Source organism: Panthera onca, chromosome D2 (assembly GCF_046562875.1).
Source record: "Panthera onca isolate mPanOnc1 chromosome D2, mPanOnc1 haplotype 2, whole genome shotgun sequence".
NCBI classification, from domain to species: domain Eukaryota; kingdom Metazoa; phylum Chordata; class Mammalia; order Carnivora; family Felidae; genus Panthera; species Panthera onca.
This window is the reverse complement of record NC_138349.1, coordinates 75,583,915-75,600,470: the sequence shown is the minus strand read 5'-3', so window position 1 is coordinate 75,600,470 and position 16,556 is coordinate 75,583,915. Positions and strand designations below refer to the sequence as shown.

Here is a 16,556-nt window from a genome sequence, read left to right as displayed (position 1 = left end):
TAGAACCCAAGTAAACTGGATTTTGTCATTTAGAAGACATGTATTTTAAAACATTTTCACATTTTCTAGTCTATGAAGTTTCAAAAAATAAAATTTTTTGCTTGCCAAAACCAAAAGAATGAAGGCTAATTATGTTGCCATAAATCACTTTCAGCAAGATGTTAAATCCATCAGCTCTCTATTCCACTGTGTCAACCTTAAAAAAAAATAATTTTAATGTTTATTTGAGAGAGAGAGAGAGAGAGAGTGAGAGTAGGGGAGGAACAGAGAGAGTCACAGAATCTGAAGCAGGCTCCAGGCTCTCAGCTAGCTGTCAGCACAGAGCCTGATGCGGGACTCGAACCCATGAGCAGTGAGATCACAACCAGAGCTGAAGTTAGACACTTAACTGATTGAACCAGCCAAGTGCCCCTAATTTATTTGAGAGAGAGAGAGAGAGAGAGAGAGAGAGCGCGCGCGCGCAAGTGAGTGAGGGGCAGAGAAGGAGAGGGAGAGAGAATCCCATGCAGGCTTCACACTGTCTGTGTGGAGCCCGAAGCAGGGCTTGAACTCACAAAATGAGAGATCATAACCTGAGCCGAAGTTGGACACTTAATGGACTGAGCCACCCAGGGTGCCCCAGATCCAAATTATTTTAAGTTAGTAAAGATAGTACCCAGTTTTTCAAAGATTTAGATTGAGTGCTTCAGTGAGAAGTTCTCCTACAAGCACATGGTGATTAGATCTGAGATCACACACCAGAATAGAACCAATCAAGCAAAATGCAGTGTTTCTGGAAAGCAGTTTTGTTTTGGGAGGTCAGCAACACTTCTAAGTGAAGGAATCAGGGTTTTTCCTTTGCTGCTACTTGTTGCCACAGATGGCTCCAGGGGCTTGGGGGTGGAAAGTACACAAAAGGGATAGGGGGTCAGTACGAAAGCACTGTAAAGCTAATTAGTGCCTGATAACATAAGCTTTGACTACTTTTCAGCCAGCCAAGCACCAGCTCTCAGGTCAACACTTTACATTCCTTTAATCACAGAGATTAAAGATACCTACTTCCCTTTCCATTCAAGCACCAATTGCCTTCAGTAGTGGCAAGGAAAAGGACACTTCCTTCTGCTTTTGTACTTCAGGTGAGCAAATAGCTCTTTTATTTTTACTACTGATAGGAAAATATAAAAAGGTTTTTTTTTTTTCCCCCAAATGTTTATTTGAGTGAGAGAGAGAGAGAGAGAGAGCGAGCGAGCAAGTGCACCTGAGCAGGGGAGGGGAAGAGAGAGAGGGGGACAGAGGATCCGGAGTGGGCTCCAAGCTGACAGCCCAGCACAGGGCTCAAACTCATGAACCATGAGATCATGACCTAAGCCAAAGTTGGATGCTTAACCAACTGAGCCATGCAGGCGCCCTGAAAAATATAAAAAGACTGAAATAAAGGCTACTTCATAAAATACATTTTCCACGTGCCCTTTTTCCTTTCCAAATGGAAAGACAATGCCGTATCCAGATACTAATCAGCTTTGGGTCACAAATTACATTTAGAAGGAAAAAAGAATGAATGTGGGGTAGCATATAAATTTCAGTAAGTGGAGACTCCTTGGTTAAGGAGAATTTGCTGGGCAGAGAGGATGAAAAACAGGAAAAGGTAAGAAAAAGGGCCAGATCGCTTACTGCTTATCACAGTCAGCTTTTTCATGGCAGACTTTAGTAAGGGAGTTTCCAAGAGGAGATGAAGATATTTTAAGTAGCAACATTTAGGAAGAGAGAGGAGGTCCTGTGGTCTTTGGGTCAGCTAGCTACCGGAACTGGTTCCAAGTAGTCACTGGCTTGGAAATGGGGTAGACGAAGAATGGGGAATTGCCCATACAGCACAGTTAGAAGTATCTGGATAAGAATTCCCGGAAGCTGAAGTCTTCTTTATTGATAGAATTAGCAGAACATTTGTGGCAGTTGTCCATAAGGTCCCAACACAGCACATTCTGACATTCATATTAGACCTATTTAAATGTGGCTCCTTTTGATTCCATCAACTTTGTACTATGATGATTATCTGTACAAAGGGGTTCTAAATTGAAACAATCTCACTCACATCACCCCAATTCACTCAGTTTGAGGAGACTAACAGCTCGGTCCTAATTTTTAAAAAAGTGATAGGCTAAAAGACAAAAAAAAAAAAAAAAAAAAAAAAAAGTCAACTAAAATAAGCTCCCAGGCCTAATCAAGAATGACTTAATATTATTCATTCTCTTCTTTGAACATTTTGCTTAAGTGCTTTATTAGAGCTACAAGCTCAGGGTTCCCACCACGTGCATCAATTTGTTTATAGGCTTTAGATTCAAGCTCTTTAAGAGTACTCCGAGTGTATTCAAAAGAACCTACATTCTCAAGATAATGTACACAGTATTTTTTAATATCTATATTTTCGGTTCTCTGGCGCAAGATACTCTGCACCTGGGTGCTTTCAGGCCTTGACCAGATGGCATGAATAGTAGGGAAGGAGAACTTTCCCTCTGTTAGATCTTCACAAAAGCTTTTGTTTTCACTATATTCTTTGGAGTGCAGATTAGCATAATCATCCCTAATTTGGAAAAAGAGCCCGAGTGTATTAAGCAGTGGCTTTAGATCTTCTTTGTAATCAGAGAACAACTGCATGAGACCCACTGCTAATCCAAACAGCCCACCTGTCTTTTGTAGCACCATAGCCTTATATTCTTCTTCGGTGGGACAAGTGTAATTATCCCTCCAATAGATATCTAGGCCTTGTCCCTGGTGGAGTTCCAGAAGCTGGTGGGTAAAAAGCTTTACCGCATCGGGGTGATCAAGGGTTAAGACTTTCTCTAGGCCAAGAAAATACACGTAATTGGCAGAATTGATGACGGACGGAATCCCATAGATACTGTGTGCCACAGGAAAGCCACGTCGGAGTTTTGAGTTGTCTTCGATATCGTCGATGAGCAAACTGGCATTATGCAACATCTCCGTCACTTCAATGATAATCTGACAAAAAAGACGATGGACAATTTCATTTTATTTGAATATGCAAATATTCAAAAAGCTTATAAATAATTAAATTAACAGATTACGAGCCCTGGATTCCTTAATTTTTACAACTGGTATTTACTTAGCAATGTCAATATAATACAATATATGCGGGGAACATTAAACTCAATTAAGAGCAAGGAGTATTTTGTGTGACATCTTTTAATTTCTTAAGGATTAAGAGGTTTTGAATTGCCTAAATACCTGCAGCTTATCTTCTGGAACTTTGAGCCAATGATTAAATGCCTGTGAAAGTTTGGTTCTCACTTGTTTACCTGGAATTAAAGAATAAAATTCGGCAATAAAATATTTCAGTTATAAAAAACACATTCAGACACTTCCTCTAAGACTGACCAGACTTGATGAACCCAGCCCCACTAATCCATTACTAGAGAGCTTGCCTTTCACTACTGGGCCCTGAACGCTCCACCCCCTCTGCTGAAATGCAGTCTAAAACGCCACAGCCTTTTAAAATTAGGGCGGGCAAAGACATTCTGAAGTATTCCAGGGGCCCACTAGTAAGCCCACTCCTTTCACTGGAATGAAATGGGCATTTTAGAAACTATGATCTAACGCATTCCTTTTTTGAAAAACAAGTTAGTCTAGTTAGTGGCAGTTAATTAGCACTGTCCATTTCAGAGGAACTATGGGGATTTTTTTTTTTTTTTTTAAGTAGGCTTCACACTCAGCGTGGAGCCCAACGTGGGGCTTGAACTCACGACCCTGAGATCAAGACCTGAGCTGAGATCAAGAGTTGGATGCTTAACCGAGTGAGCCACCTAGGCATCTCAGTATGGGTATTTTTAATGAAGCATACTTTGCTACTGATTTACCTCATATAATTACCTCTTACAAGTATCTACCATTCCTTTAAAGTTTTAGAGATTGTATAGTTCTGCGTCTTTCCTATCAAAAAATGAGATTCCCATTCCCTGAAGTATTCCCTTTTAGGATCCCAGTTTAGTAAAAAATGAGTCTTTTTATTTTGACTACGGCCATTAGTTTTTCAATATTATCATTTTCTTACATGGAAAGCTCAAGAGATTTTTGGCTAGTAGTTATCAATAGAAGTCATTTTAGCCCAAATATAAAGGAATGATAGATAAAAACCCCAACCAGTTCACTTAATAATGTTCTATGAGCTTCCTGCTAAAGTGAATGCACAGTCACATCCTAATTTCAGATGAGGTTTCAGAAAATAGTTACATAAAAAGTTCCAGTGAACAAAAACAGTATTTTCTAAGACTTATCTAGGTTTTTTTCTCTGTACCAATCACCCAAAAGAATGAATACATAAACTCTCATCACATATCCAAATGAAAGAAAGTTGCACTTTCTGTGAGAAGTCTGGAGGGGAAGGCTCTCTTAGGGTTCAAGAAGGAGTATCTTCTGTCTCCTAATCCTTAAGGTGAACATGGTCTGGGTAGCAATTATATACTTTATACTTTTGATCTACTTTCCAGTTTAGCTAAGGCTAATTTGGGCTTTACTTACAATGTACAAGTGTGTAAAGTAACCCATGTCACTTTAGAAAATAAGCTCAGAGGTGCCTGGGGAGTTCAGTTGGTTAAGCAACCAACTCTTGAATTTGGTTCAGATCATCTCAGGGTCAGGGGATTGAGCCCCATGTTGGGCTCCACGCTGAGTGTGGCACATGCTTAAGATTCTCCCTCTCTGCCTCTCCCTCCTGCTTGCGTGGGTTTGCTCTCTAAAAAAAGAAAAAAAAGTTCAGAAGATGAAGAACACAAAGTGGAGAGACATTCTCCTTTTTGCTTTAGAATATATATAGAAAAACAGTCCAATAAATGGTTTAATTTACAAGTTTTTTTCCCCAAACTTTATTTATTTTGAGAGAGAGAGAGAGAGAGTGCGCACACAAGCAGGGGAGTGGCAGAGAGAAGCAGAGTGGGGAGGAAAAGGGAGGGAGAGGGAGAGAGGGAATCCCAAACAGGCTCCAGCTGTCAGCGTGATGTCCAACTCAGGGCTCCATCTCACGAACTGGGAGATTATGACTGAGCTAAAATCAAGAGCCGGATGGCTCAACCGAGTCACCCAGGTGCCCCTGCAGTTGTGTTTGAATATATTCTTTTCCTTTAACCAGGTTCTGGGGTCTGGATTGATACTTTTAAGTCCCCAAATAGTTTCTAACAGATGTTAGTCATAGAAATCCCTCAAAATGAAAAGAAACAATAATTACCTTTCCTCTTTAAAAGACCTTAACATTATGGACTCCCTGGCCTTACACTAGGGCAAATAAACAAACAAAAGTCATTCAACCCCACTAATTTCAAAACATCCTAATACTAATAATTTTTAATTATTATAATCTTTTATTAGCAAGAGTAATTTCCCAACAGAAAAAATGTTCTGGCCCATCTTGAAGTCACTTTAGTAACTATGAAGTTCTCTGTGAAAAACAGGTTTACTATGCATAGTGCAATTTCCTATTTCTTTTTTTTTTTTTTTTTAAGATTTTTATTTTTATTTTTATTTTTTTTTTTAATTTTTTTTTTTTCAACGTTTTTTATTTATTTTTGGGACAGAGAGAGACAGAGCATGAACGGGGGAGGGGCAGAGAGAGAGGGAGACACAGAATCGGAAACAGGCTCCAGGCTCCGAGCCATCGGCCCAGAGCCTGACGCGGGGCTCGAACTCACGGACCGCGAGATCGTGACCTGGCTGAAGTCGGAGGCTTAACCGACTGCGCCACCCAGGCGCCCCTTAAGATTTTTATTTTTTAAGTAATCTCTGCACCCAACGTGGGGCTCAAATTTACAACCCCGAGATCAAGAGTCCCGTGCTCCACTGATGAACCAGCCAGGTGCCCCACAATTTCTTATTTCTTTAGGAAAATCTTTTGAGGTTACATTGTATTATGGATGCAAGAATACATTTGATTAAAACAAATTAGCTACCTAATGAGAGCTTTAAATGTTATCTAATGACTTAGATATTAATTCAAGATGAGGATTAAAAAATGTTACAAAAGGTCATTACACAGGTAAACATTATTGCTAACATGTAACTACAGGGGTGCCTGGGTGGCTCAGTAGATTAAGCTTCTGATTCTTGATTTTGGCTTGGGTTGTGTTCCCAGGGTTGTAGGTTAGAGCCCCACACTAGGCTGCATTGGGCTCCAAATGTGAAGTTGGTTTGGGATTCTCTCTCTCTCCCTTGCTCCTCTCATATCCACTCTCCCTACAATAAATAAATAAACACACAGAATAAAATTACAGACAGTCCTTGCTCTGCAAAGTGGCAGGAGACACTCTTTAGACCCTTTATGGCATTGATAACTGCCATATATTACCATAGCCCGGTTCCAGCCAGTGTTTGCAAACTTGTTCCCAAAATAAGTTCAACAACAGATGAAGAGAGTGCAGGAGAAACATCACCATGTTTCTCAGTGGGAGACCCTGAAATAAGTGTAGTTTACTAGCTGTTGAATAAACGTCACTCAAAAGCAGTCTCTTGGCTTTTCCTTAAATAGCAGGAAACTTTCCCTTTGCATTCCCCATTTCTGTCTTCCCTCCAACAACATTAATTACAATGCCAACGACTATATTCCTTATGTTGTACTTTTTATCTTTGTGATTTATTCATTCTGTAACTGAAAGCCTGTACCTCTCACTCCCCTTCACCCCTTTTTACCCATTCCCTAACCCCTTTGATAACTTTTTTCAAGTTCTATGCCCAACGTGGCTTGAACTCATGACCCTGAGATTAAAAGTCGCATGCTCTACTGCCTGACCCAGCCAGGCACTGCCGCCCTTCCATAACTTTTTGAGCTGTACTTACGATCATTGTTTATGCATGTTATACATCAATAAAAAGCAGCACCATGCCAAGAGCAAGGTAGAATTATGTACCCTGGCTGTAGGTAATAAAGAGGTGCACTATCTGTAATCAATTTCAAAATATTAACAGACTAGAAGTTTCTTAAAAAGTACGTATCTTCTTTGTCCTTTGTATCTTGAGGATTTCATCTTTGTTTACTATTTTTTGAGACAGTGTGTGCACGGGGGAGGGGCAGAGAGAGAGTGAGAATGGAGCCAGACTCAGGGCTTGATCCTATGAACTGTAAGATCATGACCTAGGCTGAAATCAAGAGTCAGATGCTTAACTGACTGAGCCACCCAGGCACCCTGAGGATTTCATCTTTAATTTTTTTTTTTTTTTTTGTCACTGGAATCATCACAGTGGAAGGTAATTTATATCCAACAAATTCTGGATACTTTTAAATAGCTTCTGTTGTACTATGGAGTATCTTCATTCTGTCAATTAGATTTCATCTAATAACCTTTGGTGAGTTATATGAGATAATATGGCTGGGTATAACTTGAGTTAGGAAATAGATAGTTCCCTTCATTCTTTTGAAGCACCGACATCAGCAGGTACGTCTTCATTAAGATTTGCCAGAATAGAAATGACACTAATCATGATGGCTTTGAGGATGTAGCTGGGGAGCCACCACTATTCTGCCTTTGATAACCATATTTATTCTCTCCAGGCTCATGAAGAACAGAAACATACCACTGACATGTGCCCATAAAGAAAGATATGCACTTTAGAACAGAAATAAAAAAGTGTTTATCGTGATTGAGTTGAGAACGTTATTAGTCTAAAGGTTAGCTACCTTGCATGCTAAGTAGGTTTTTATGGTTGTCAACTAATTTATCACCTTTTATAATTTCTATAAGAAAGAGAATTCCAGATTTCAAGTACTTGGTTTGTGAATGAATTTTTATTACAAAAACCCACGCTTATTATATATATGAGTTTTTACTTGCTATTATTATTTTCCAAACCAAGCTTAAAAAAATAGCAAAATAAAACATGCACATACATGTGATTAGGCAGGTGTTACTCTAAGAAGCCATGTTCGGATGACCCATCTTTATATACGAATGATGTGGTCTGTTTCCAAGTAATGTGAGTTAGAGATGCATTACTATTTGGCTCTTAAAGGAACCAGTAGTGTAAGAAATGCAGTGTGTATGTGACAGTAGAACAAATGAACATGGAAGATAGAGTGAAGCTTTTTGTTGTTATACAAATTGGAGTAACTTCCCCTAATATCTAAATGGTGGGGAATAGGAATGTATGGCATCCATAAAGAATGAAACTTCCAATGAGGTACTCAAATGTTTTAATTTTTTTTTTTAGTTATGTTGTATAATTGGACATTTTTAAAACAATGCTTCAAAAATGTCCCTTTTAGGGAGCCTGGGTGGCTCAGTCCGTTGAGCCTCCGACCTCAGCCCAGGTCACGATCTCTCGGTCTGTGGGTTCCAGCCCTGCGCTGGGCTCTGTGCTGACAGCTCAGGGCCTGGAGCCTGCTTCGGATTCTGTGTCTCCCCCCACTTCTCTCTCTCTCTGCCCCTCCCCTGCTCACACTCTATCTCTCTCAAAATCAAATAAACATTAAAAAATTTAAAAAAAGCAAAACAAAAATGTCCCTTTTAAGAACAAAAAACTAAAATGTTCTATTTGTCATTTTTCTCAAATGCATGCCTTTAAATAGGAAATCTTAAGAGATGGTAAATCTAATCTTTTCAGTAATTTAACATTTGAATGACTACTACTCTATAAAAAGACCCTATATTAACCATAATTAAAGTTACCTGGTAACTGAAGTAAATACTTATAGGGTTCTAGAAGAATTCTTTGCACTGTTTCTTGAGTCTTCTCCATTGTTTTTGAATTTCAAAGCTGATCTGTGAAAAAGGAGAAGGATAAAGATGATCTTATTCACTAAATTAATTTTGAGTGTTAAACTGCAAAGGAATTTGTATCTCAAGGTGTTTTTGTGCAAGTACACTTTCAGTTTTGTTTTAAAAGAAAATTCCACACAGGTGACATCTTGAAACATGCTGAAGTGAAAGAAGTCAGTCACAAAAAACCATATAATATATGAAATGTTCAGAATAGGCAAATCTATAAAGATAGAAAGTAGTTTGGTGATTGCCTAGAGTTGGGGTAGGAAGAATACAGAGTATGAAGTTTCTTTTTGTAGGGTTCAAAATATTTTAAAATTAGGTTGTGATGGTTGCACATCCATGTGAATATCCTGAAACCTACCAAAATGTATACTTTAAATGGGTGAACTATATGATATGTAAATTATCTCCCTTAAGGGGAAAAAAAAAAAAAAAAGGAACGTCTTCGTGTGATTTCATTGGTCCCAGTATTCACCTGGATTTTAAGTGATTTCCTTAGTTACAGAACTTATATTAAGCTTTTCTTATTGTACTCAACCATAAAAGGCATAAAACCAAATCAATGTCAAAACAAATCAACAGATTTAGATACTTTATATTTGATTGATTACATAAATTCGTAAACATACTTTTCCCCCAAGAGCATTGAGATACGTTTTATATATTTAAAATTTAAGGGGAAAACGCCTCTCTTGTAATTTCTTTACAGTCAATACATTTCAAAGATTCCAATTCAAGACGTGCATTAGTTTGAATGCAATTATCAAAAATATTCCCCTGTATCCACACGCGCGCGCGCGCACACACACACACACACACACACACACACACTTCTCTGTAGCGATAATTCTGAGTTTTACATTTACTTTGATATTTCCTAGAATAACACTCATGGTCTTCCTACAATCCTCCTTTTCTATTGAATCCAATCTCTACTTTGCTTCTTTGCTGTTTTTTATTTGTCCTTATCTTAGGAATCTTCTTTACTAATTGCTCTCACATCTTGGGTACATTTTAGGAGGTTTCTCACCTTTATCTGTTTTCTTTTGCTTCTATAACAATAATTTGGTCTCTAGGATCATGAACTAAAAAGACTGAAAAGTGTGTTTTTTATAATCTACTCTGGAGTGTCTAGGTGAAACAATCATAAGAACTGAGCACTCCAGGGGCGCCCGGGTGGCTCAGTTGGTTAAAGTCTCTGACTCTTGACAGCTCAGGTCATGATCTCATGGTTTGTGAGTGCAAGCCCCGCATCGGGGGCTTGGGATTCTCTCTCTCCCCTCTCTCTCTGCCCCTACCCCGCATGCTCTCTCTCTCAAAATGAATAAACTTAAATTAAAAACAAAAAGCAACAAAAAAAGAACTGAGCACTCCAGCAAAGGAAATCATCTTAGCAATATGACCTCAAGGAGAAACATTCCATGTAGGAAAGTTTTATACCTGCCTTAACTGACAATGAATACCAAGGATGTCACAAGGGGGGAAAAAAGTCCAGAAAATAATTTTGAAATTATCCAAAAATCAGTTTAGTAATCTTTTATCTATACTGTTTAAACTCTGACATGTTATCTCATTCTTAAGAGATTAAAAAAAAAAGGTAACAAGAATGATCACTTAGGTAAAAGATTATTGAACAGAATTAAAGGTAAGATAAAAAATAAAAACAAGCATCATTTATATATTTCTGCATTTAAAGCAGTTGGTGGCTATCTCTTCCCAACAAGGTTGAAAGCAATGTACTTAACTTAAAAATCAATGAGACCACCTTTCAAGAACTCTTGTCTCCCTGTGGATCAGTAACAAGTATACTCTTGCCCAGAAGTCAGAGCTAACTAACTTTTATTTCAATTCTCAAGGCTTTGTCAACGCTATTAAAAAAAAACAAAAACAAAACCAGTTATGAATCTTTAAAAATTACCTTAAGAACACTCATTAAACAAGTCAATTAATGTTCCTTTCCTAGAGGATGTTTATACACAAGTATTCTTGGTAGTAGGAAAATACAGGAACCTCAATATTTCTAGGTATTGAAAAGTAATGTTTTGTGTCTTCTTAAAGAGTCTAAGGGGTTCTATACACTGTGGCATACATGCCTTTTTTTTTTTTTTTTCTTTCTTTTTTTGACCTAAAGGAGTGCTATTTATCATGGCTGGAACTTTCAGCCATCATGTACTAGACTCAAATATAAAGGGGCATTAGTGTTACATGAATTCTACTCATTTATTTTTAGATTGAATAACTACAGAATGCCTCTATGAGAGAGTCTGAAACTACTCACTTCCAAAACTGGCAAACTGCCTTAAATGGGTTCAGTTGATGGATGAATATTAATACGAAAATAGATTGTCCCCTGTGTGGACTACTACTGCAATAATCTCCTGGTTGGGCTCCCTGCGCTCACTCCTAGATTAGGTTCTCTAATCGAGATCTCTACTCTTCAGCCAGTGATCCTTGCAAAATTCAGATCTGGTCCTGTTTCCCTACCCATTGAGAACCCTTTGAAAACATCCCTTTGCTCTTAGGTAAGAACAATTCCTTAATAAACTGCATAATAGTAGGTTACTCTCCCGCCTCCCCTCCCCTCTCCTCCTTCAGGTCTTCACAATTAATTCTTCACACTTTAAAAGCCTCTAGACACAGGCTTTCCAACGTGTTATTCTTTCTATCTGGAATGTTCTTTTCTTAGTTAACTTATGATAACCTTTCCACTCTCAGCTGGATCCTCACTTTATTTCCCTTAAGCCAAATTCCCTATTTTAAATTCTCCTATCACCATGTAACTCTCCTTTGTAGCACTCACCACTGCTATTAACTTCACATTCAATTGTGTGTCCATTTTAATATCTGTCTGTCTCACTAGGCTTAGGTCCACGAAGGCATGGGCTGTTCCGTTTTTCCACATGGTAGGCGCTCAATAAATATGTGAAGGATTGAATGAACTAACGGAAAGTGCCTTCTAACGCTTTAAAAAAAATGAAACCAAGGAACAGACTTGCAATATGAAAAGTTATCATACCATGCAAGTTTTTTTTTTTTTTTAAGGGAACGATCTGGTTTCAAAATTGCTAAATAGTGACACTCTGCGTAGCTGTGAAACGCAGAGTGAATCCTCCACTTAAACTTTGGGAGATGATAGAGCTGAAGAAAACTGCCTGAGATAAAAGCAGTGGATTTAAATAACCTCAAGGCAGATTTTTAACAGAGACTTGGCAAAAGAACTTCAAGGGTCTACTATGCTGGTACAGAGCCCGCAGGAGAGGAGAGGTTTCTGCTTCCTCTCCGCTCAGTTGCCCCCTTCCGCCCCACTGGGTCACCTACCGCTCCACCCCTTCTCTAGCAAGTACGGAAAACTCATACACAATCCGGTTCAGCATCCGGGTCCTCACCCTCCTTTCTTTCTTTCCTCCGGACCCCGCCTTCCAGCCTCCCCCGCCCTCATTCCCATCCGGGTTCCCCCCGACCGCCACCACAGCCGCTCACGGTTCAACGGTGATATCACAACTTTCACGCTGCCGGTCCGGGAGTAGCAGTACCCAGCATCAACTTCCCACTTTATAGTTCAGACCACGGCTCCGCCGAACGCCTACATAGATCCCTCCCCCTACTTCACCACGGAACTCTCCACCCTTCTCAGCCGCCAGCGACACCGCATTACTCGGTGCAAGAAAATACGCCATCCCGGTCACACTGCGCAGGCGTCGTTGCCGCCTCCCCACTGCTTTGTCGCCCCGCCCCCTCCCCTCCCCTCCCTCCCTCAGCTCACGCAGACGCGGGGCATTGCGGGTCTTGCAGTTCTCAGGGGCAAGGGCTTCCGTATTGGCCTCAAAGGTTGGACTACATTTCCCGGGAAGCTTTGAGGCGTAACTTTCTGTTTCCATAGAAGTGGTGGGAAAATGGCGTCGTTGTTTGTATCCCGAGGACCAATGAGAATAGGGTGTAGGCGGGTTCTAAAGAACTCTAGCCAATCCGAGGTCATCTAAGAGGCCATCCGGGAAAGAGGTAGGGGAGGGGAAAATATCTAGGGGAGGGGAGAAAGAAGGGAGGGGGGCACTTGGGGTGGGGGGGGGGAAAGCGATGTTTGCCCGTCAGTCGAGTCCGGAGTGAGGAGCTCGGGCGCCGGAGCGGAGGGAGACTCTTGTGCTTAAGCTTGCCGCCGCCACGGCCACCGCCTGGACCTTTGCCCGGAAGGAGCCGCAGAGGGTCTGGCGCCGCCGTCCTCTGGAGGGCAGCGCGATTCGGGGCCCGGACCTCCAGTCCGGGAGGGATTTTTCGTCGTCCCCCCCTCCCCCCAGCGAGGGAGCCCGAGCGGCCGCCAAACAAAGGTACCAGTCGCCGCCGCGGGAGGAGGAGGAGCCGGAGCTTCAGCCTCAGCAACCGCTGGACCCGCCGCCCTTCTTCCCCCATCTCTCCCCCGGGCCTGCTGGTTTTGGGGGGGAGTAGGGGAGGGAACTCTGGACGTGCCAGGGTCAGAGCTCGCCTCCGAGGAAGGTAGGGACATTTTCTGAGGCTTTCGCGGTCTCGCAAGGGGGTCCTTTCGGGAGTCACTGGGCCTGGCCGAGGAGCGGGGGAAGATCGCTCGGTGGTCTCGCCGGGAGCCCGGATTGGGGGCCTCGGCCTCCCGGGAGCCCCCGCCCCCCGTGCTGTTGCCGAGTCCGAGTCGCCCCCCAGCCTGGCGGCCGCACACTCAGCGGTTTAGCTGCTCCGGGCCGCGGTGGGGGGCCCGGGCCGGCGCGGGGGGCTGTGCCGCCTCCCGGCCCCTCGGTCCTCTGGCGGTCCCCGCGGCCCGGCGGACGGGGATCCCGCTCGCACTTGTCGGGTGTCCGCCTCAGAACGGGACGTGGGCAGAGGCTGCGCGGTGGGTCGGTCCTGCCCGCGGCCCTCCTCCGGCCCGCCTGGCCTCTCCGCCGCCCCCCACCCCGGGCCCCTCGAGCCCGGGCCTGCTCCGGCTCGGACGCGGGGCTGCGCGACCCTTTGGGGGCGCCGACCAGCTCGGCCGGGCCCGGAGGCCCTCGGGGAGGACAGCCGGCCCCGCGCCGGCCCCCGGGCTTGTTGTGAGTTTCTTCTCTGACAGAAATGGCGTCATTGTCGGAGACGGGAAACTCCGGCGGGTCCCGACAATGGGGACGGGAAGCCGCCGAGCTGTGTAGGTGGCCGGGTTTGCGGGGCTGGCGAGGCCGGAGGGAGCCCCTCGTCGGCGTTTCGTGGTTCGGGGGCTGATGCCCGCCACGCTCTTTCTTCGGGGTTCAGGCTTCGCTCGGTTCCCTCCGCCTCCGCCAGTGCAGAGGGGTGCCCGGTGGTGTTGACTGGGTGTCTTTTGTTTTCCCTCCAGGTGCAGGTGAATCTGGTGTTTTCGAGGGGATCGCGGTCCCTGAATCATCATGAAGGTAAGATTGCTCCCAGAAAACGACCTCTGGGGTTACAGAATTGGGGAAGTATGGGGGTTTGATCGAGGTCGTGTGTGGGGCCTCCGAGTTTTGCCGAGGAAGGTGTGTTGGGTGGCTTGGTGCCCGAGCCCTTTGCCGGGAGACGACGGGGGTCAGCTGGTGTGGCTCTCTACCGGCTTTGCTGTGGAGTTGGGGCCACTTGGAGGATATCGCACCGAGCAGAATTCTGCCCTTGTAGGACGTCTCCTTTTTCAGGGTAAGGTAGGAGGAACTGCTTGAATTAAAGTGTTTTACAAGGTAAAACAGAAAAAGCAGGTCAAGTAATCTGACTCTAGAAACTGAACTGTATTGTGCTTCTGTCGATTACACTGATGAAAGAAAATCTCATTTATTGTGTGGACAGTACTGTGAATTTTTAGCAGAGGACCTCTAGGGTTAGCCATGAAAGTGATCTTCATTGAGAAATCCTTAAAGAGAATCTTTATGATCTTTACACAACTCAGAGATAGCAGTTGCTCCTTGTATTTCCTGGGATTTAGCGTTATATGGTTTATTTTTCTTTGTTGATCCGTAAATTGTCAGATGTTGTGGTCAAAACCCATGTGGATTGATGTGGAAAGCCCATGGCCGGGTTCCTCTTAAACGTAAACATGTTAACTGAATGGAGGATAGTGTCTAAAGGGTAGAATTTACTTAGTCGGTGGAAGAAATTATAGCAATGGAAGTACTGGTTGTTTTTTTAGAGAATATGTAATTGAATGCTGTCATTTTTTAATACACTGTAGGATAAAAAGCCTTAGGTGTCTGAAATGTCTAGATTCAACTGGTGGAACTTAGACACTAGACAGCTTGTTCACCCGTGACAAATTCGGAAGTGCTTAAAAGGGTAGAGTGTGTTTACGAGTGTAGAAATGTGAAATAGTATGTGATAGTATGTGAAAATAGAAATGTTGTCTACTTTGGATAGTTCCTTTGAATTATTTAAAAAAAAGTTTTCTTCGCTTGTCTTCAGAATCAAGACTTTTTATAGTATTGCATCTAAATGGAAATTTGTAATGTTTGTGTTTATGGAAGAAGTAAATGCTGTGGCCACTTAAATATTTATCAGCTATACAAAGTAAATTTAGTCCAGTTTTGGTTTTTTTTGTTTTTTTTTTTAGTGGTTTTTTTTTTTTTTTTTTTTCCCCCGTCTTGAGTTTAGGGTGTTTATAACCTAGAACAGTTCATACCTGAAACAGTTTATATCTGCTGAATTCCTGTCTCACCTTCATGTAGATGAAAAAAATGATCAGTGATGTCTCTGAAATGAATCCCTTTTGTTAGTCACAGATGCTAGCGGTGACTCTTGTGACCTATGTAAAACAGAGACAAGTGAATTCGTTAGGAAAAACTGTGTATCTTCCTCGTTGTTGGATGACAATATAAGAAAAGCGTTGGGTTAAATAACATAATAAATTCAGAAGCTGAATAACACAGGATTTAGTTTGTAATAGATGTTGTAATATGTCAGTTCCCCGTATACTGCCTGGCACATCTTAGGTACTCTGTTAATGTTTGGTTAAAAGAAATGTAGTTAAGTTGAAGGTCCTTTAGATTTACATTTTCTTCCTTTCATTTCCCTTTTTTTTAACTTGTGTGTTTAAAAAATGAAAGTACGTTGGAAACTTTAGCCTTAAAAGTTTCAAAATATTAGGCAAATGCAAATTTTTTGGTATCATTTTAGAAATACTAATTTTAAGTGCTTAGCATCTCCATTATTATTGCCTTTAAAAAAAGGTACTAGTGATGTTGAGTTATTAAAGTAAATTTCTAGTTTTGTGCAAGAAGAACTTCCTGTTATTGTACGTGTACTAAGTCTTCTCTTTGGCAGTCTATTAATAATCAGTAGTACTACAAACTTAGCTTATTTCTTACAACTTAATTTCTTATATGCTGAAAAGTTGAGAGGCTGCCCATGATTGGTATTTTCCTTCAACAAAATTGCAATTCAAGAAGTATTTAGTAGTGATTATATTGGGCTTAAATCTTTTATGTGTGTGTGTGTGTGTGTGTGCGCTCCCAGTTTCTAAATTGTAATGACAGCTGAGCAATAGAAGGATTTGTGCTATTTCTTAGATCTTACCAAACATATTCATACTTCGAGGTGAGCTTTTAAATTTTTATTATCTGTTTTATTCAAGGAATTTTTTTATTTTATTAAGTGACAGGCTGATGTCATTGGAAGAGTGCTTAGTAATACTTTTCTGGTTGTTGCGTTAAAATGTATGTGTCATTTTAAATGTTATATGTTTTAGCGACAATTTTCCTGTAGTACGTGACTTCAAGAGTGTATTTAAATAAAAGTCCTTTACTAATTAGAATACTCTATCTTGTAATATTTTTGCCCAGTGTGGTTTTGAGAAATATGACTGTAGCACAGAAGCAATTAAAAAAA

The 16,556-nt window shown here is 41.6% G+C and overlaps 3 protein-coding genes across 14 annotated transcripts in view; 1 reads left to right on the top strand and 2 right to left on the bottom strand.

Annotated features, from left to right (window-relative positions):
• Positions 1-16,556, bottom strand: part of TBCE (tubulin folding cofactor E) — a 622,247-nt gene that overhangs the window by 109,221 nt on the left and 496,470 nt on the right. The window lies entirely within an intron of this gene.
• Positions 1,875-12,641, bottom strand: GGPS1 (geranylgeranyl diphosphate synthase 1). Of its 5 annotated transcripts, none has more exons than XM_060642867.3 (4): positions 12,502-12,641; positions 8,643-8,735; positions 3,223-3,293; positions 1,875-2,976 (listed from the first exon to the last, which is right to left on the bottom strand). In XM_060642867.3, the coding sequence occupies exons 2-4, from the start codon at positions 8,710-8,712 to the stop codon at positions 2,215-2,217; spliced, it is 903 nt and encodes a 300-aa protein (XP_060498850.2). In that variant the 5' UTR covers positions 8,713-8,735; positions 12,502-12,641; the 3' UTR covers positions 1,875-2,214. The 5 variants fall into 5 exon arrangements, with proteins under 5 accessions (XP_060498850.2, XP_060498848.2, XP_081646677.1 ...); XM_060642865.3 differs by lacking the exon at positions 12,502-12,641 and adding an exon at positions 12,219-12,445; XM_081790551.1 differs by lacking the exon at positions 12,502-12,641 and adding an exon at positions 11,539-12,179.
• ARID4B (AT-rich interaction domain 4B) overlaps positions 12,795-16,556 on the top strand; it is a 156,517-nt gene continuing 152,755 nt past the window's right edge. For 7 of the 8 annotated variants that reach the window (XR_013550438.2, XM_078434203.2, XM_078434202.2 and 4 more), the window contains exons 1-2: positions 12,795-13,226; positions 14,068-14,122. Coding sequence is in view for 7 of the 8 variants with exons in the window: in XM_078434203.2 (XP_078290329.1) it covers positions 14,117-14,122 (6 nt within the window). In the remaining variant the exon portion in view is untranslated. The remainder of the gene's footprint in view (positions 13,227-14,067; positions 14,123-16,556) is intronic. The other variant, XM_078434200.2, reaches the window with a different exon arrangement.